The sequence below is a fragment of the Dermacentor silvarum genome, chromosome 2 (genome assembly GCF_013339745.2).
Source record: "Dermacentor silvarum isolate Dsil-2018 chromosome 2, BIME_Dsil_1.4, whole genome shotgun sequence".
Lineage (NCBI taxonomy): Eukaryota > Metazoa > Arthropoda > Arachnida > Ixodida > Ixodidae > Dermacentor > Dermacentor silvarum.
In genome coordinates, this window is record NC_051155.1 from 246,446,312 (window position 1) to 246,467,025 (window position 20,714).

The window sequence follows — 20,714 nt, forward strand, 5'->3', positions numbered from 1 at the left end:
ATTCTAGTTTTTTTTTTTTGCAAGTGCAAATGCATTATTTTTCTTCACATCGATCGTGAACGTTGTCGCTGGGAAATCGTATGTAACGGGATTGTATCAACGAGGTTCTCTTGTATTTGTGGTGTTGGAGGGAATGTAATGTTAAGGAGCAGACCTCATTGCAATATACAAAGGTCAATTTATATTTTATTTTTATTTTTTCCCCGCATTTCCACATTTCCACATTTATTTTCCACATTGAACATTATGTTCAGGTTTATACAGCAATTGCTAACTTTTGATAGTGTCAGCCTGAAGGTTTGCAAGACTTACATAAAAAGGGTAGGACTTAACCAATAATGCTAAAGTTGGTGAAGTTACATTCACTGACCACATTCTTATAAGTTGTTTGTTTAAAGCTAATCTATGGCTTAAAGGAGCCCTACGGCATTTTTGGACATTGTAAATAAACCTGCTTAGTCACTAGACAATTCTGTCATGAATATCTGAGCCTAATAATAGCCTCACAGCAGCTAGCCCACAGTTTTATTAAGCATGAAATGCTTTTAGCTCCCATTGTTGGCGACCTTCAAGTGACTTTGAGCCAAAAGCCAGAGCCGTTATCCGGGCACTTACACAAGAATGTCCGGGCACTCAAACGAGAACACCCGGGCATTGTTGCGAGAACAAAACGAGATCATCCTGGCCAACCAGTCAAAAGTTAAGAAAATGCGGTCTCTGGGGCCCCCAATCCTTTGTACAGGACCGCATTACATATTCTAGATACTTCCCAAACAAGTTAAAAAAAATATTGCTTCCGATTTCTTTCTAATGTTCACAATATCACTCAAGCTGTAATTTCTAGTACGCTGAAGTTTTATTTGTCATTTCCAATAGCGACGTTCAAAAGGCAGATAGAGGGCACCATACATCTTTTGGCGCTGAGCCGGTTGCGTGTGCTCTTTTGAACGCCAGCGATCCGTGAGTCATGAGCAGTCCGCAACAAAAAAAAGTAGCTTCAGATGCTGAGCGCGCTGCACTGTTGGAAGAAGAAAAGCGGTTGAAGGTGGTGGCACCACAGGTAGCAAAAGACGCCATATGGTAGCCATTTCATGCTTACATCTACTCTCGATTACGGGAGAGCCAGCAATTTTTTATTTAGAAGACCATCTGCTCTTTCTTTCAACTTGATGAAGTTCCTGCACGTTGTGTGTATTCCTACAGACTTTAATTCACAACAGCCATTGGCCAGACTTCTTTAGACGTCATGGTTAAGCACTGCCTTTTACAGAAGCAAAAACAAAGATCTCTCATTTATAGAGTGCAGATGGCAATAATAATAATAATAATAATAATAATAATAATAATAATAATAATAATAATAATAATAATAATAAAAGAAACACCTCAGAACATACGTAACGACATACCTTTAAGATGTACTTGAAACACTCGCAAACATGCTCTTGGGCATTGCCAGTACATCTGTCAATATAACTGTGAGGAATTGTACCCTGTAATACCAAACTCATTCCACAGTTCTAATGAAGGTTTTTTAGGCCTTGTTTGGTGTATGCATGTTACGGAGGCTTTACTGTATGTGGGCTTTTGTGGTGGTTTTATCTTGCAGTGGGTGGTGCCGCAGACCAGGATGCAGAGTTGGGTGCCCGGCTGACATGCCACTTACTTCTGCGGCTCTTTCGCACGGTGGACTCCACACCGCCTGCTGGGAGTGCGATACCCCTTCCGCGGCCTCTCTTTCTCATTCGGTCTCCATGCGATCGGCACCTCTTGTCAGCCGCTCACAGCAGCATGCGTGTTGAGCCAGTTCTTGCAGTCCTCAAGGCCATCTTGCTGCTCGGTACGTGAGCTGTCCTGGGGCGGTAGTAGTCTTTATCTAGCACTGCTGCTGTGGATATCACTTTCAACACACATTCATTGGATCAGTCAGTGGACAGGATGTCCATCACTGGAATGCGACATCGTGTTGGAGGTTGTGTTACAAAGTGAGGGCCATCCTAAGAGGCCTAGGTCAAGAATATGGCCTTTCCTTTGTCAGAGGAACCTAGACGGGGGTTTCCAGTTCACTAAGAAGGCAAGGAATAAGAGCTAAGCCTAAACCTTTGCCTGCAATAAAGGGACATGAAAGAGAAACGTTAAATCAGTTTAGGCTGTTAGCTTATTCCTCCAAAACTCTGCACTGCTTTGGTGAAAAAGGATCAGGGTACGTGTTACATTCATCTGGGTTTTCTTGATAATAATGCTTCCTAATATTGACAGTGTACTTGCAGATGTGAAAAAATAATGGAAAATGTTTGAGAAAATGCTGTTTAATAACACACATTTACACCTTTCATGAATGATCTCTTTTTACCTATTAAATAATATGCTGATGATGTTCATTTATAGCACACCCATTTCCCCATTTATGTCATATCTCTTGTGACTTGGCATCACATTATAGTGATAAATGCATGGGATTACAGGCGATGCTAGCACGCCAGCCTTGGAGGCCAAAGCGAAGCTGGACTCAACTCAGGGCAAAGGAGAACCCAGCATCAATGACCTTCTGGGCCCAATAGATGACACAGACTTTGACCTCAGTGTCCCGTGAGTGTTCTTGTTTCTGTAAGCGATGGTATAGTTGTGCACCTTCATTTTGAGCCATCAATGATGTTTGACTAAGATGCATCACAAGGTCACGTGGTGCATATCCGCTGTAAAAAGGCACAGCCAATTGAGCACAAGCTATATGCATAGTAACTTTTGACTAATGCTTTATTTAAGGGGTGTGCAAATATCAAAATTTTGAGTATGAATCAAATACGAATACTTAGCTTTGAATATTGAATAATGATATGCACATGCATTTTTAAGCAAGTTGGGTTATTTTAGCATGTCGGAACATTGCAATTGCATTGTCAGTGGTAAACAATTAGACTATTAAGCCGTTATACTAAAACATTGTGTATTTGGATCATGTTAACTTGAAAAATTGAGTAATTACCACTAGCTGTCTGTTCTCGCCAGCCTGTGCCTTATTATACAGCATCAATTGCCCGTAAACTCTGAATCATTTGACCTTGTACCAGCCATCACCCATCGCATTTGCTGTCAAGCAAAAAGCTCAAGATTATTGGGGTTGGCACCTGCACGAGAGTGCACCCTCGCTGTCCACAAACTCATGCCTTTTGCTACTGAGAGGCTGGCTTTTTCGCAAAGCTTAGACGTCCAGTGGGTAAGCGTGCTCTACATGTGAAATTTTGCCAGCACCACTAAATTATCATAAAATTCTGCACAAAATCAAACATATTGTTGCAGTTATGGTTGAACTGGCTTTATTTACAGGACGAGGATGATGGTCAGGTAAAGATGGCATCCATAGGCTGCCCCAGCTAACGTTTTCTTTCTCTTCTCCTTTCCCGGCTCATGCCGTAGCAATATATTCTCTGATTAGATAGAAACAAATGCTAAAAACCGTGTTTGCTCCTGCACCGCCATCAATATATTCAGTTTGTTTCGTATATTCATACCCAACCGAATATTTGCAAATTTTCGAATATCTAGTTTTCAAATCAAATACAAACATTAATGGGGCCCTGAACCACTTTTTATCGAAGTGGAGAAAGGCATTTGAAGTGAAAATAGGCTGTTTCAGAAATACTTTGCTGCAAAAAGTACTTCAATGCGTTCAGCAGAAGTGGAGTTATTGGCAGTCAAATACTTCCTCCGCTGTGCTTCCATTCCTTTCAATGCCTTGCACTGCAAAGGCTATGGCGGAGTGGGGCAGGGCCACAACACTCTGCCTTCAAAATGTCACCGTGGCGCGCAGTTCAAATTACATTTTGGATGTGAACATAGACGCTACAACTTCCGATTTTGGTGCCTACGACGCGCTAAACGCAAGCCTAACGTGGTTGTCCTCAGCGAGGCGCAGTGCGCTTAGCCAATGGACTCGTGGCGGCACCCCGCAGCGGCCGCAGTGTAGCCGACCGCAGCGTAGCCGACCGCAGCGACCAATGGCAGCCGCATATGGGAATGTGCTTTATTACGAAGTAAAGCACACAGAAGAGAGTGAGGATCATGGCTTCTGTTGAAACGAGAGCGTTTGAGAGAAAGGTGACTTTGCTCTCCGCTTGCGAGCTTCATGCACCACGTACGACAGCAAAACTTGACTGAGATGTTCACAGCAGCGTATGCTACTCGCTGACTAGGTTATTTCACCAAGATCGAGGGGTGGTTCAGGGCCCCTTCAAAAAATAATATTCAATAATATTTGAAATTTTCAAATATTTGCACACCCCTACTTTATTTGAACACTGCAGACCCTACATAAGCAGTACATACACTGTCAGGTGCCAAAAGAAGGATGCTCAAGATGCAGTACAGTTGAACCTTGTTATAACGACACAAAATTAGCTTTGTTATATCCAATATTTGTTATAAGCATACATGCAGATATGCATGTATGCTTGTTTCTTTTAAAGAACTTAGCACACATAATATACCATCTCACCCTGCATTATTTTTATCCCACGATGCTATGTTTAGTGTTAACAGAGTTTTTAAGTACCTCGCCAATGTCCAGTTTCTAAACACTGTATGCTACAATCCAAATCACCATGCTCCATCACATACGTGAGGAGCCTGAGGTATTTGAATGTCTCAAGGTCTTGCAGCTTTTCGCTTGGTAAAAGTACTTTGCTGACGGCTTCGAGGCAATAAGTTATTGCTCATAGTCACCTCCAAGTAACCTATATAGCATATAGCTAGCATATAACATATAACAGGTTTTCGCTTATGGTCACTGAAATCTCTCTATGTAACCCATACTCAGTTGAAATGTCTGATATAACAGTAACATCATTGCTAGGCCTTTTACACTTTGGTCACTATGAGATTGTTGCACCTGTATATAGCACACTTCAGCATCCTTACTATGCTTGTCTTACTCTTGTATTTAATTATAAATCATTGAATGTATCCATAGTTATGGCACTCTTTGACCAAAGATGCCCTTGCGCAATTAAAACCCATCAATCATCAGCTGTCAGATACCGCTGTAAGGAATGCCCGAAAGTGAGCTATTTTGTGGGAGTTAAGTGCTTCCCTGACATCGCCATGAATATTTTTGCGTTTATTTTCAAATGCGGTGTGGAACCCTTAAAGCATTTATGACAGCATTTTCATGCTTAAAGGGGATGTGGGTGAAAACATTATAACCGAATACTTGGAAGCAAAGCTGGGCTAGCATGGCTCCTGAAAAGAGCAAGAGATGAGCGCTTACGGTGGACACTTTGCCACAATTTTATTTGGCGGAAGCAAAGGAATTTTGGGCTCGTTTGTTGGCAAGAAAAGCTTTGAAAGGGCAATACTGGCATGTGCAGCCCAGCAGCACTCACAGTTCAAACCGCTATGTGGCGCTAGCAGTGTGCAACGGAGCATAACAATTTTGTCCTCAGATTTGTTGCCTCTCACCACTGCCCCATCTTAGGACGCTTTGTTCTCTTCTGGTTTTGGAGCAGTTCTGGGGCAAATTTACTGAGGATGCCATGAACATTTGTGTTTTCCCATGCAAGTGCCATGCTCTGAAGCCAAACAGGAATTTTTACGTGGGACCATCCCGCAAAGACTACCGATGAGCCCATGATCAGTCTGCACACACAAACGTCCTGAAGCATAAGAGGAAGCAAGCTCCTCTCACACCTGAGTTAGGTAAAAGTACTTTGCTGATGGCTTCGAGGCAATAAGTTATTGCTCATAGTCACCTCCAAGTAACCTATATAGCATATAGCTAGCATATAACATATAACAGGTTATCGCTTATGGAGATCATAAGCGATAACCTGTTATATGTTATATGCTAGCTATATGCTATATAGGTTACTTGGAGGTGACTATGAGCAATAACTTATTGCCTCGAAGCCGCTGTCAGGTGGCACTCACACCTGAATACTCACACCATCTTTTGTCGCAGCTGCACAACTATGATACTGACTCCCCCCCCGTCGTGTGTGTCGTGTGGGAAAGCCGAATGTCAGGAGATGCGAGTCATGTGGGGAAGACGAACATCAAGGGACACAAGAGTCTAGCTTCCCCTCACGTTATTATCTGTAACTGCTGTGTTTTGTTGCCACTCTGAAACACTATGATGAGCTCTTTTGTGGCTCATTGAATATCACTGTCTGGTTGCCTCTGGTCTAGACTTGCTCTTGTACCTGAATCTCTTGTTGCCCATTTATGCTTTTTACATAGCAGAGCTGCATAATACAATTCTCCACTTCCTGAATTGTGTCTTATCTGTTGTCTCTCTCTTTTGACTTCCTCATGTTGCACAGTCCCAGCTTGGGCAGGCATCCAAGCAGCGTGGGTGCCCCTCGAGGCACAGGCATTGAGAGTGCTGGCCTGAATGACTTTGCCAAATATGCTTTGGGCCAGATCTGCAGCCAGCAGTGGATTCACGAACGCTGCCTCAGGGACCCTGATGTACTCTGCTCACCGGACCTGCTGCTGGATCCGATGCTATCACACAAACAGGTCTGCTTTGAAACTTGCTCAGAGGGATGCGAACACAAAATCTGAAAATTTTACGAAAATGCTGAAAATGAATCCTCAGTGTGTGATTACACTGAAAAGAAGTAGTCACTTAACTCATTTTTGAGCCGATGGCTTGATTTTTGGCGTTTTTGTGAGCGCGTGCCTTGCTGCCCGACCCGCGAGAGTTGGAAGGCGTGACGTCACGACACCCTCGTCGGATAGCCAGGCGGCCGGCTGCGGTCATTCGAAGCGTGCCGCCGCCGCTATCGCGAGCATGAATTCGAGTTCTGGTGCGTCTACCAGCGATGAGTACACGTCTGAAGACGAGTACCATTTCAACTTGGCAAGAAATATTACCGCTTACGGTTACGAGCCTTCCGCATCAAGCGACGAAGAAGAGCAGGCGGTCGTGGAAGTGCCGGTCAGGTTTTCGCGAACCGTGGCGCGAAGATTTCACTCTGCACCAGACACTTATGCAAGAATTATTGGTCATTTCCTGGTGTAAATTTTCGGCAATGGCGTAATCGTGTTGCTGCCAAAGATTTACACCAGCAGCGAAGTAGAATACACTTGGTCACTGCAATATTAGCTGTTTTTGTCTGTTTGAACTCTGCACCACCATGTGGCAGCCCCATACAGGCCGCTCACGTTTACTGTTCCGCCCGAACGCCCCAATGCCCGCGTTTACCCGATTACCGGATAAGCTAAAGCTCTCTAATAGGCAGGTATCCAAAGTTTACGCACCTTCTCGTCTCTGGGAAATGTGTGCAACGGCGTGTCACGACCGATGATGCTGTTATAACAGCAATGTCTGAACATTTCCTTCCACCGCGACGAGTGCGTCAATACCGAGCGACGACCACGGAAAGCTTCATGTAAGACGCACCACCTGTGTGGAGCGCCGACGGGAATAGTGTTTCAGACGGACCACGTGCGAAGATCGCCGAAAGGGGTTAAACATACGCTGCAAGGGACCCACACCCCTGGAAACACTGCGACAGCTGTGGCGGACCTTGGCCGCGGGTGGCTGTTATGACGTCAAATTTCAGCTTCTGCCGGTGGCTGCTTGGAGGCAAGGTGCAACAGAAAATCACAAAAAAAAGATGTTTCTCATTCTTTTTTCAAAGCAGCTTGTTGTATTCGTAATTTTCAACAGTTCAACTTTTGTTCCAACGCAAAAAACCACCCGCCAACTTTTGTGTCCATATTCCCTTAATGGTGTCTTAATGTTAAAATTTTTCTAGTTGGTTTTCATAATGGATCCACCCTTTTCATTATTGTAAGACTGTCTTTTCTGCGAGACAGTTTGCCAGACTAATGGCAGCACAGTCATTTTTGCAATCAATGGGTGCAAGCACAATTCACTTCTCCAGGGGTGGGACTCTGCGCCATTTTAATGCAAATGCAGATTCCTGCACCACGCTTTGCCAAAACGGCTTTGGCATGTGTGATCCGGCAGTGGCTGCGAATCCCGAGCGGATTCATTCTCCGAAAAAGAGTGCAGCCGTTCACATTCCGCATACCAAGTGATGTCATGCCTCCTGCACAGTTTTTCGTAATTTTCACGCTTATAACACTGGACTTCTCGGTGCTTCCGGTAAGTGGCCGGGGCATGCATGGCCATGCCCAACTGTTGTTGCTGCTGTCGGAAAAGCCAGTGCGGCTGTATTTAGAGTGTACTGGAATACGGTTGAGTGGGCAGAGTGGTGCCGATCTCCCTAGCTGAGGTGCAAAACCACAAAGAGTAGGCGGGGGGGCGCTGTGAGCGAACTAGATATTAGGGAGGCGTGCGCTACAGTGAGTGCAGCGGGCGGGCGTCTCTGTGCCCAAATTAGGCAAAACTGTTCCAATCTGTTTTTATGCCCACATGGGTGCAGCCTGAGCTATTTTGACCTATCTTCAAGGGCTAATGGCGGAATTGGAAAAAAAAGTTGCAGTTTCGCCCGAAAGGTGAAGTATCGAGTGTGATAGCGAATTAGTAGACAGCCATATGAAGTAAGGATAGTAGTTTTATCGGGCATATAAACCTGTAAACATTCGCTTACTAACTAAATTGACAAGCATGGCGCCGCGCCCGCACAAGCAAACATGAACACATTTCACTCGATGACCGCGGACACTCTCTGTCGAAACGCTGGAGTGGGGAAGCGCGGCGGCAGCAGCAGCGAGCGAATTGACCTTCGTGCTGCCTCTCGCCTCAGTGCGAACTAAGTGGCGAAAACCCAGTGCACACGAAGCTACCAGCACTCGCACTCTGTCCCCATTGCAGATCGCTTTCAAGTTGGGGCCCGCGTGGCCGCACCATACACAGTAGCCGCTGGAGTAGAACCCCCCCACCTCTCTCCCCTCCCCCGGTACCTTGCGTGCGACGGAAGATGGCGCGCTTCCTCCCCACTTTCGTCCCTTGCGCGCGCGAGATTTAGCTGCCAACGTCGGCTCATCCCACGCACGCTTTCACTCGCACATACAGCATACGGCGCGTGGCGACGACGTTATCGCCCCTGGACTATATTTATATGGAACATCAGGGTGACAAAGACGACAGAAATGCACCTGGTGTGTCCACATAATTGGTATCGCAGTAAAAACAGATTGGAATAGTTTTACGTTATACCAGCCCAGGGTTGATTGCAGCTCTCTGGGTCTGCGGTGACATATGGTGACCCAGAAATTATGTTACGGTGTCCATTGGACTGCATAATTTGAGAACATTTACTGCTATCATCATGAGTGTCGGCGCGGGAATATACAGTTCGAGCGTAGTGCAACCTATGTTTTTGGCTTTACAGGAAAGCATGCGCCGTGGCGCCGCTCGATCCACTATTTAGTACGCTATTCTACAAAGTGCGCTTCTACTACGGGTTTCGTGTTGGTATATTCTGTGTTTCTTGTGGTTTCAAAATGCACTGCCATATTCCATTATTCCACCAAAATTCATATTGGCCTGCTCCATACTGCTTCAAAATGAAATTTTATCTACTCCAAATTGCTCCGATGTAAAATTTAGTCTGCTCCAAGCTGCTCCAAAATGCAATTTACTTGCCCCAAAAATTGTTTGGGGCAAGTAAATTCTAACAATTCTAACGCGCACGCAATTTTTGGACCTGTTATATCGGGAAAAAAAGTGCGCGTTAGATTCGAGTAAATACAGTATGTCATTGAAGCCAAACCTGTCTCTCTTCTGTTTGGGATTGTATATACAGTAGACTGCCTATAACTCGACCCTCGTGGGACTGCAAGATTTGGTTGAATTATCCGAAAGGTCAAATTAACAAATGGTGGCAAAATGAATAAATCTGGGTCATTTTTTACTGCTTGAAGTATTCTGTAATGTAGTCATCAAAAGAAAAATGGACGTCGACCACAAACATAAATAACAAGAAAACATTCTGGCTCCCAATAGGGAGCTTTTTGGGGGCCGGAATATCTTATTACAGTCGAATCTCGTTAATTTGAACACGCTTAATTCAAACTTCCGGTTAATTCGAACTGACGCTGTGGTCCCGTCAAAGTTATGTGTATTCCAATGGGAGAAAACGCCCGGTAATTCGAATGCGCAAGCATTTGTGACGGTTAATTCGAAGTTGAAGTTGAAGCCAACATGTTTATTTGTCGTTTCAGGCAGAGACATTGCTGCACATGATCTGCCATCCCAAGGGCGGTAGCAGTGGCAGCACAAATTCGTGGCTTTCCCCCGGCGCAACTAACAATGGCGCTGACACATTTGGTACCATTGTGGGGAACAGTGCCTGCGGAAATAGCAGCAGCAGTTCGGGAAGCGGCGCCAGTGGTGGTTCAGCAGGTGGTGGCTCAAGCCCCCATGAAAGAGGTAGCAACATCAGAACTGCAAGTCTTTTTTTTCATGCTCAGAAAGGTAGAAATGGCATTGCTAACATGTTCGCTGCAACAGCTTTCTTTGAGGTACCAATTCCTTTGCCTTATATAATTATGGGCAACGATGCATCTTTGCATCTTGCTTGAGTTCCAGGGAGGTGGCAGTGCTGTGCTTGCAGTTTGAAGCAATGGGAATTTTTCAGAGTGCTACTTGGGGGAGTGAGTAATTCATACTGTGGGAAAATTTAGCATACATAATCTGTGTGTTTGTGTATAAAAGATATGCTTCCTAAACTCACCAATAAGATGATCAGCCTCACGTGGCTTTGGCGTTGTGCGCCTAGGTACAAACATGTCAAATTGCAATAAACTTCAGTTGCCTACTTCCATAAGTGCCTTCACATACTTCACTTGCAGTCTGTGTCTTCTAGTGCATCTGCGTACAGTAAGAATGTTTACCAGTGTTGCTTGCAAATATATCCCTTCTGCACAAGAAACATGTTAGCAATGACATTTATGCACTTCGGTTGTCTGGTCGGTTGTCGTTTTTTTTTGCCGTTCCCATGTATTCACATAAATAGGTGCTGTATTTACTCGAATTTAACGCTACCGCATTTGTAACACAAGGGGTGACTTTTCAGTCACGCAAAATAAAAAAGTAATACCACAAATGTAACGCGAGATGAACAGAAAAAGAAATGGTGCCTTTATTCAAGGAATCACAATTTGGAACCGAGTTCTCTTCACTCATCATCATCGTATGAGGAAGAGGCAGGGCTTTCCTTGAGTGGTATTATCGGGTGATCACCTTCGAAGATAGTTTCACTTTCACGAAATTTCGTGCAAATCAGCACGGAACGCATCTGTAACAGTGCTTCTGATGCTGTGCCGAACTCGCTACCTTCGCACAGTTTCTAGAGTGCTATCGGCTGTATACTTCGAGGGGTTCGGTGCTAAGAAGGACTGAGTCTCGCGAAAATGAAACTACAGTCGAACCCGCTTATAACGATCCCAGGTATAACAATCTATCGGTTATAACGAACACATTTCAGTGCATTTAAGATTTTCCGACCCTGCCTATTAAAGCTGCTGCCAGATATAACAGATGTTTGTTAAATCGTTGGACTGTTACAACGAATGCTTTAAACCTGGTTACAATAGAAAAAGAGGGCACACATGAAGTACCAAAGCATGGAAGCATGACCAAACTGTGGCGCACGGTAGCATGTGCCCTGCTCTAGTCCAACCACGACGAAGATACAGCCTTCGAGATGAGCGAGCAACCGCCACATGAATTTCAGAATATGCGAAGGTCACGCACTTTCAAGGAACGCCTCCAGTGAGGAGGCGAACAGCATAAAAGCATGGTGCAGGGTGGGGCTTCCACTGGTGCATGAGGTGCGATATCAGATGCCGCGACGGCATCACTCTCGTTTTTGCACAATTGTCCGTGTGGCACTGTGTGCATTGCACCTGTTTGAATGATTGAGAATGACCATCTACGTCGTTCCACCATGGGAACAATGGAACAACGCCGCATCATGCACTGCCACCACGCACTGCCACCACGCAATGTTGCAAAGGATTGCCGGTTACTATGCCGTTATCAGATCACGGTTCGGCAGCGCTTCATTTGCACATAGGCGATGGCTGATAATTTCGCGGTGACGTACGTTTTACGTTTCGAACATCGCATTTTTTTTTCACCGAAGCAACATCGATAATGTAATTGTATGGCTCTTGTGTGGCTGACGCCCAATTGTAATCCCGAGACCACATTGTCCAAGACTTTCGCAGAATGGCAGCATGCCACAGTAGTTTCTGCAGTTTACGCTTCTGGCCAACTAGAACGCTTCGCTCTCTTGTGCAGAATACAGCGATGTCCTGCTGGTAGTAAAATATGTCACAAGATCTGGAATGAAAAATGCCGGCTGCGCTTGCAGTTTCGAAATGACAAGTGATCTGAATCGGGCGCTGTTTTTAAAGAGCTATATGACACCGCATTTCGTTCTTTAGAAGGACGTTCGGAAGGTTGAAGCTACAGTGTAGACCGCTTAAACGTAAGTCGCCACAGTCGCGAATATCCGCACTATAAGCGGTACCGCACTATAACCAAAACAACTATTTTATTGCGATAATTTACACTCCAGGCGCATTTCTGCCGTCACTGTCACCGTGCTCTAGGTTCCGTATTCGCTTGCTAAATAAATTAATAAAACACGGTGTCACGCGCGCACAAGCAAACATGAACACATCTCGCTTGTTGACCGCGGAAACGAACTGTGAAAACGCTCGAGTGACGAAGCGCGGCGAGCGAGTTGACCTTCGTGCTATCATGCCTCTCACTTCAACGCGACCTATAAGCGGTGAAAACACGGCGCGCGGCGGACTTCCGCCGTAGCAGATTGCTTTCAAGATAGGGCCAGAGTCCTTCCATCTTTTTCTGGTCACGAAACTCCGCCGTCACGCTATGGGAGAGGTTCATACGCTGCCCAAAGCTGCCGCGACGCGGCGCCACTGTGCCACAGAGGGCATCGTTTGCGTACCGAAACGCTTGCGCGGTACCAAGCGAGCTAAGTGATCGGGTGCGTTCTGTGCATGTGCTGCGCTATTTTTCGATTGCTGGACTGTTTAATTGAAGTGGTTGGGTGGGACAACGATGCCGAACAAGTGTTGCGTGCCGGGGTGCCGTTCCAGATACAAGCGGCTCTTTGTCCTGTCTGTATTTCGCTTATTTTACATGATATATGATTGTGCTTGTATGTTGTTTTTGCACCAACACGTTTTATTTCTTTTCTTAATCGAATTATAAAGCTGTTTTTTTTCGACCATGATAAGAATATCAGGACTGGTGATTACAATATTTTAACATCTTGTAAATAGTTGCGCATTAAGAACCAAAATACCTAGTCTCGTCGTTTCTGCGTCGAAACCACGAGCAGCGTGAATAAGTGCTGGGCTTACTGACGCGTCTAAACGACTGCTTGCTAAGGCTATTGCCTAATTACAATACAGTTTCAACTGTGCAGGACCTAACACTTCACGTTCGCCTTAATCCATTGCTAAAAGCCGCACCGAAGACATTTAGTAGTGAAGTTTGTCCTGCATTTATCCTACCTAAATCTCATTGAGAAATGGCATCACTGTGCAGAGAAATCGGAAGCGCACGGAGCAGCTCAATTTCCTTTTCTTTTTCATTAAGTATTCTACGGAAGCAGCCCTTTGCAATAACAATTTCATTCTTTTGATCTCCTGATAAGATACTGCCCACAGTTTAACAGAAAGTGAACAGCTGTGCTCGGCGAACTATCTGGTGCTATGCGCAACCTTAGGCGCTTACTCACAGGGGTGCCCATATGTTTGCATCTGGTGATAAGTTGGACCACTGGCGCTTTGTTGCGAATGCACAGTGTTTAATTTCAGGAAAATATTAAAAAGCGGAGCCTACTGTAGTGCTGAGGCGAACGGCTGATGAAGAAGAAATCTGGACCGAGACCGCTCGGCAGTGCACAGCGGACACATTTCGACGGGGGCAAAATGCAAAACACTTGTTTATTTAAATTTAGGTGCATTTTAAAGGAACCCAGGTGGTCAAAATTAATCCTGAGTCCCCCACTACGGCGTGCCTCATAATCGTATCGCGGTTCTGTCTCTTAAAATCCCAGATTTTTTTTTTGACTGAGACCGCCGCAAAGTCCATGTTATGAGCGGTTCCTTTTTTTTTTTTTGTCCCGGGCGCTCATTTCATGGCAGAAGACACGCTCAGGCAGTTATTTAAGCATGTGGAATGTTAAAATCGTTACATGAAAGTAAAGCGACGGTTGCAGGAAGTTGAGAAAGCTAGAATACCGAGGCTGCCCCACACACAACCACAGCGGTAGCGGTGTTCGCATGCCCTCTCATGCACGGTTGCACCTCTAGCAGCAGGCGCTGGCTCTATATGAAACTGAGGCGGCAGTTTTGTGACCAGAAAAAAACATGGAAGGACTCTGATAGGGCCAAGGCGATCGCATCGCCGAAGTGGATTCTCGCAGATTACGCCCTGCTTCGGTCCACTGAAACCGTTTCGCATTGCTTTGCTGGCGAAAATCCTCTCCTTCTGTTTGCGCCAGTCCCGAAGGCAAGTTTCGGATTCTCCGAACACCTGTGATGCGGCCCGATTTCTGTCCGTCGATTTCCGAGGAAGTTACGGTAGCTGGGCTCGAGAGTAGCTAGGCTCGACGCGCGTGCGAGGCGCCCATTTTGAAATGCTGACGGCTATATGGTAACGCAGATTTAGGGTCACGCAATTTTTGGACCTGTTTTATCGGAAAAAAAGTGCGCATTAGATTTGAGTAAATATGGTATTTGTGGCTTGAGGGGAGCGTTTGCCATCTAGGTTGACTGCCGAACTTCCAGGCAGCCGCACTGTAACCGGTATTTCGTGTCCCGCAACTGCACTATAAGCGATACGCGTATACATAGAGTGCTATGGGCAAATTAACGGGAGTCTGAAAAGACCATATTATATCCAGTCCTGCACTATAAGCGGTTACGTTATAAGTGGTCTATACTGTAGATAATGGGGGAACGCACCAGGAGCAAAAATGACACTGAAAATATGGTTTTTGGATGAAAGTGCTGCCAAATTGTTACTGCTTCAGTGCAGTTAACTTTTTAGAGATTTTAAGGGCAAGTCTGTATATAACAAATTACTTATATAATGACCACTTTTCGTGGAATTATTGAGTTCGTTATAAACAGGGTCGACTGTATTTCCGAACGTGATCGCCCAAGAATCAAGTAGTTTTATGGGCCGTTGAGCTCGTTTAAATTAAGCACTCCTTAAAAGACCCCATAACTGTTTCATTTGGGAGGCCGTACCACACCACGAAGAGGTCCACCAAGCCCTACTGATCAGCCTCATATTTAAAGAGGGCCTCCTGCTGGCCCCGTTGCTCACGAGTCTTCGACTTGTTGACATGTTATGCTTCATGACATATAGCATGTGTTTTCGCTAGGTCACGGTAACTACTTTTATGGAGCTTGCAGCATTGTATACACCTCTTGTGACATCGTGTTGCTCATCATCTGCAGTGCATTTATCTCATCTTTTGTCTTATCAGACATCCTGCGCACAAATGTATTTGATTGAATTAGTGAGTGTTGAAAGGCAACTTTGGCAATTTTTTTAAATGTCAGATGTCAGACAAGTGGTTTTGTATTTATACCTGTATCTACGGATGTGCACAAAGTGGTTAAATTTGCTTAAAAACACAGGAATAATTTTAAGCAAGCAATAAACACCACATAGAAATTGGAACTGGACTGGACAGACAAGCTGCTTTTAAATAACTGATAGTTGTTATAGCTGATAATGGAAAAGAGCTTTAAAGGGGTGATGTTAGAACAGGGATGCAGTGGTAACAGGGGTGCTAGTAACAACAACTCACAACAGTGTGTTCGACTACAACAAATTCTAAATCTTATTTGGCTGCACAACTCATGTTGGCGAAAAAAGTAAGTGAGGGAAATTGGTTGTGAAGGACACACTGCTTTCAAAACCTTTACATCTATAGAAAAGTTCAGCACAGTTACTCGTGGCAATAAAAGTCCTGGACGAATATTTTAATTTTATACTAAAAATAACCAACCTGGCGTCCTTATTGTTAGCCTGGTGTCATGGCACAGAGCGAAATTTAGTGATATGTAGCAAAAAGCTAGAAATGATTGGTGTTGCTTATAAAGAATTAAAAAAAATAGTGCTGTAATACCCCTGTACACAGACCTTCCGCAGTGGCTCAGTTAGCTAAGGCGTTGCGCTGCTCAGCACGAGGTTGCGGGATCGAATCCTGGCCGCCGCGGCTGCATTTCGATGGAGGAGAAATGCAAAAACGCCCGTGTGCTTGCATTGTAGTGCACGTTAAAGAACCCCAGGTGGTCAAAATTAATCCGGAGACCTCCACTACGGTGTGCCTCATAATCAGAACTTTGTTTGGCACGTAAAACCCCAGAAAGAAGAAGAAGAACCCCTGTTACACGGGCCTTAACGGTCGTTAAGGAAAACAGCAGCTGGCCTTAACGGCCGTTAGGCGGAATAACACAGCAGCGCGAGCGCTGTTGGAAACCCAACGGCGATCACACCAACGGTGCTTGCCGGTCTCCGTTCCGTCGTGAAATAGGAAAGATGGCAGCCCCCAGCAGGAACGTGTCCCCGCTGCAGACGAGGACACTGGCGGGAAAACACTTTGCCTGGACAGCATTGCAAACAACTCTTGCAAATAGCTAAGAAAATACACTGTACAGCATGCAGCGCAGAAAATAATTAGAGAACGAAATTTTTGTTTGAGTTGGCGAGGTAAAAATTTTAAGAGTCACGTGATAAATCGTCCAAACGGAAGTGAACTGGCTGAACATGGAAAGTGCCGTGTGAGCGCAGCCACCACCGTTCCGTTCCCATGGCCGTTACGGCATTCAACTGCTGTTTGCATTAACTGCCATTGCAAGTACCCATTCCGTCGTGAAATAGTCAAGATGGCAGCCCCCTAGCAGGAACGTGTCCTCGCTGCTGACGAGCGCACTAGCAGGAAAACACTTTGCCTGGACAGCGTTGCAAACAACTCTACAACTCTTGCAAATAGCTAAGAAAATACACTGTACAGCATGCAGCGCAGAAAATAATTAGAGAACCAAATTTTTGTTTGGAGTTGGCGTGTTTGGAGTTGGCGTGGTTTAATTTTAAGAGTCACGTGATAAATCGTCCAAACGGAAGTGAACTGGCTGAACATGGAAAGTGCCGTGTGAGCGCAGCCACCACCGTTCTGTTCCCATGGCCGTTACGGCGTTCAACTGCTGTTTGCATTAACTGCCATTGCAAGTACCCGTGTAACAGGGATATAAGTGTTCCTACTGATTACGCTCGTGTATGGCAGATGAGTGAACACAGAAACAGGGCAAGCCATTGTGTTTTGATGTGTGGGGACGCTAGACTCTCTTGCGTCCGCTGATGTTGTTTTCCCCCGCATGGCTGCCGTATCTCCTTGAATCTGGTTTTCTTGTGTAGCACGTGTGGCATCGGTAGTTGCGCGGATGTACGAGAGATGGTGCAAGTGTTCCGCTGCTAACTTCCTCTGACGGCAGGAGAAGATTGGACTAGCCTCCTTTTATTTTGGCTGCGGGAACTCTGCATGCACAGACGAACTGCATGCGTGTTCGACAGTGTACTTCTTGGGACCATCCTGCGGACGCATTCCGTTTCACTTGTATGTGCTAGCCAGCTCGCATGTTTTGTAGAGGGTGCAATAAATGCAATTTGGTTTCTTTCCACTACTGTGCTGTCGTTCCTTTGACCAAAGGGCACGCGTAAGATTCCATAGATGACACGTCCACCTCCTTGGTACTGAAACAGAAATAAGCAGTACAGTAATCAAGGATGCTCTTGTGCTTATCAGTAGCTTTTGTGAGGTATAAAGCTTTTGGACTTTCATTTAATGCAGAAAAAATCATTCGGAAAACGTCATGTCAGTACTTTTTAATGGACACCTATGCAAGATGTTGTTGCTGTTCCCATGTCATGCTCGGCTGTTCTAATCCATACACATAAAGAAGTCATCATTATTGCCCTTTGAGTGGGGTAAGAAAAATGAAATACAGTTTGAAATTTTATGCCTGCACTCTTTGAAGAGCCGTGTGACCAGCGGCAGTTGGTGAGCCGGGTCCTGCTGGGCCTGGACCAATGGAGCATGCGGGTGTCATGGCTAGAGCTGCAGTTGCGCTACAAGCAGTGTGCCAGCCCTGCTGAAGTCAACGCGTGGCTGGACAGTGTAGCCCGGGCCACCATCGATGTCTTTCAGCTGACCAGCGAAGAGTCGCCCCTGCCTCTGTCAGCCCGGTCAGCAGGGGGCGACCCAGCATCACCAGTGCCGTTTGCTCGGCTCAGCGGTAATGGCGGTGGCAACTATGGAAGGTGAGCGCTGCACATCTGTGCTTTTACTGTGACAACAGTTAAGTGCTAAAAAAAATCATGGTTGATCCCTCTTTCATAGGAATCGGTAGAATACGAAAGTGAAACGTGTCTTCACAGAAGTTGTTGCATGTTTGCTTCATGAACTCACGGTCCGCTGCAGCGAAAGGTGCACAATTTGTGGGCCGGCGACCGTGTTGCAGGTTTGCTTGGCGCGCGGCGTCCTGTTGGCGAGCACCGTTCTGCTGGCGAGTGGCTTCGGCGAAGGTGCAAGCATTCTGGTCTTGCTCCGTAGTGGCCATGGCAGCCAGTCAAGCTGCGACGCGCACAGCTGCAGGAATGCCAGTGGCAGAGTTCGCACTGTGCACCGTGAGCGCGTGAAGGCATTCTGCTTCACGCTTGTGTGTCTCTCGCCGGAGCAAAGCGAGATTCGCCCGGCGACGTCGTTGCCTTTCTGCATCTTTTAGCGCAGCATCTGTCTTAGGTGGTGCCATCGCAAGCGAAGCAGTAGGCGATGCACTGCTGATGCACGTTGAAGCCGCAGTCCGTAGACGATGAGGCGTCATAGGCTAATCCGACGCAAACTGCCTACACGAGGCCACAGAAGTACATGAATTTGTCTGTTCTTCATGTTTGTTCTTGTGGCTTTGTTTATTGCGCTTTATGTGCCTTCATTGCCATAAGAGCCGACGTCACATCCGTTACATCTGTGGCAGGAGATCATTCGTGAAACGTGGCATAAAAAACACTTTCGTGTTAAAAACTAGGTTTGCTGTGTTCGTCTGCCTGTTCATTCTTCCCATTATGCTGTCCTTGTTGTGTTTTCATCCGACCACTTTTTTTTTCTCAACTTCACGCTGACCTAAGGGTTCAGGAAAAGAAGAAGCTTTCCCGACTCTGCCATTGAGGATTGAACTTCTGGCGTTACAGTTGGGAGCTCGTGCCAACCACTGAATTATTGCGCAATGTTCTCACTTGCTCTCTGCCATGGTGGCTCAGGAGTTCTTCTGCTGAGGACGACATCGCGGGTTCGTTTTCCGGCCGCAGCAACCTCACTTCGATGGGGGCAAAATGCCAAAAACACTCATGTACTTAGATTTAGGTGCAAATTAGAGAACCTCAGGTGATCAACATTAATCCAAGAGCCCTCCATTGTGGAATCTCTGATAGCCCCAAAGTTGCTTTGGTATGTTAAACCCCACGAATCAATGTTCTCACTTGGCAGTGATGATGTATTTCTGATGTGCAAGCATCAAGCCTGCCGCAATTGTTTGAAAGAGGAGAGCGACTTCTTTGATTGTTTAATAAATTTCCTGCTATGTCCAGTGGTCCGCTGCATTTTTTTCCAATTCCATTTTTGAGGTGCAGTTGTAGGGTCTTAACACAAGCACATTTCTACTGATATTTTTTCTCTAGTTTTACTCCACTGGGATTGCTCAGTGCAACATACAAGAACCCTTTTTTTGCAGTTTTGTGGAGACTAATGTTTAAGACTATTGTTATAGATTAATGCTTGGTGGTTTTTATACTTCAAAATTTTCAAATTCTGTTTTGCCTTGTGGTTTTTCTCATCACAGACAAGAAAACGACCGCATCTGGTTTGTGGCTCCGCTAATAGCCAAGCTACCTGCTGCAGTTCAGGGCAAGGTCCTGAGGGCTGCTGGGCAAGTTTTGGAGAGTGGCAGTTGGGCTTGCATTGCTTCCTCCTCCTCTTCTAAAAGCAAGGACAAAGACAAGCAGGTTCAGAGAAGGTAAGTCCTCACACTGCACTTCTCTTCACAGCTTTATTTTCTGTCAGTAATTTATTCTCAAGTAGTGGGTGGTGAAGAACAGCATAGTATATTTGCATGAAGTGGGCATAATTGTGTGAAACTTGTTGGGAACAATACAAGAGGAGAGGATGGGAGAATGGCGCTCATTGTCTCTCAAGCTGTTCATTAAATTGGGGAACTTAACTAGCTAACTTTATATAGTACAGTTAAACCTCAATATAAAGAACTTCAATATAATGAAATTGTCGATATAACAAAGTTTTAACCTTTTATAACTTCTTGTCCACAAAGTACCATGTATTTCGAACTGCAATATAACGAAGTGTGCTTGTACACGATTTCAATCCAGTCGAATCTCAATAATTTGAACTTGAAGGGGCCCGAAAATTTGTTCGAATTAAGAGAAGTTTGAATTAAAAGAAGGACTTGTTATTGAAGTATTCGTGCACCATAGGACGATGAACGAATGGCGAGAGCCGTGAAATATCGCGGCGTGCAAGTACACAGTGAGTGCGGACCTCGAAACTGCTCATGCTGGCTTCCCGATAACGGCAGAAAACGAAACTTCAGGGAGCGGGCTAAGCTGGCGCCGCCGCGTGGAGATCAAAGGAGAGCGAAGGGAGCAGAACTGCGAGGAGGGGCGGGTCGTC

General features: G+C 45.6%; 1 protein-coding gene across 6 annotated transcripts in view; it reads left to right on the forward strand.

Moving 5' to 3' along the window:
• Positions 1-20,714, forward strand: part of LOC119443051 (mediator of RNA polymerase II transcription subunit 12-like protein) — a 159,505-nt gene that overhangs the window by 63,673 nt on the left and 75,118 nt on the right. For all 6 annotated transcript variants that reach the window (XR_007465751.1, XR_007465752.1, XM_037708183.2 and 3 more), the window contains exons 25-30: positions 1,610-1,840; positions 2,466-2,589; positions 6,318-6,516; positions 10,138-10,345; positions 18,013-18,295; positions 19,870-20,043. Coding sequence is in view for 4 of the 6 variants with exons in the window: in XM_037708183.2 (XP_037564111.1) it covers positions 1,610-1,840; positions 2,466-2,589; positions 6,318-6,516; positions 10,138-10,345; positions 18,013-18,295; positions 19,870-20,043 (1,219 nt within the window). In the remaining 2 variants the exon portion in view is untranslated. The remainder of the gene's footprint in view (positions 1-1,609; positions 1,841-2,465; positions 2,590-6,317; positions 6,517-10,137; positions 10,346-18,012; positions 18,296-19,869; positions 20,044-20,714) is intronic.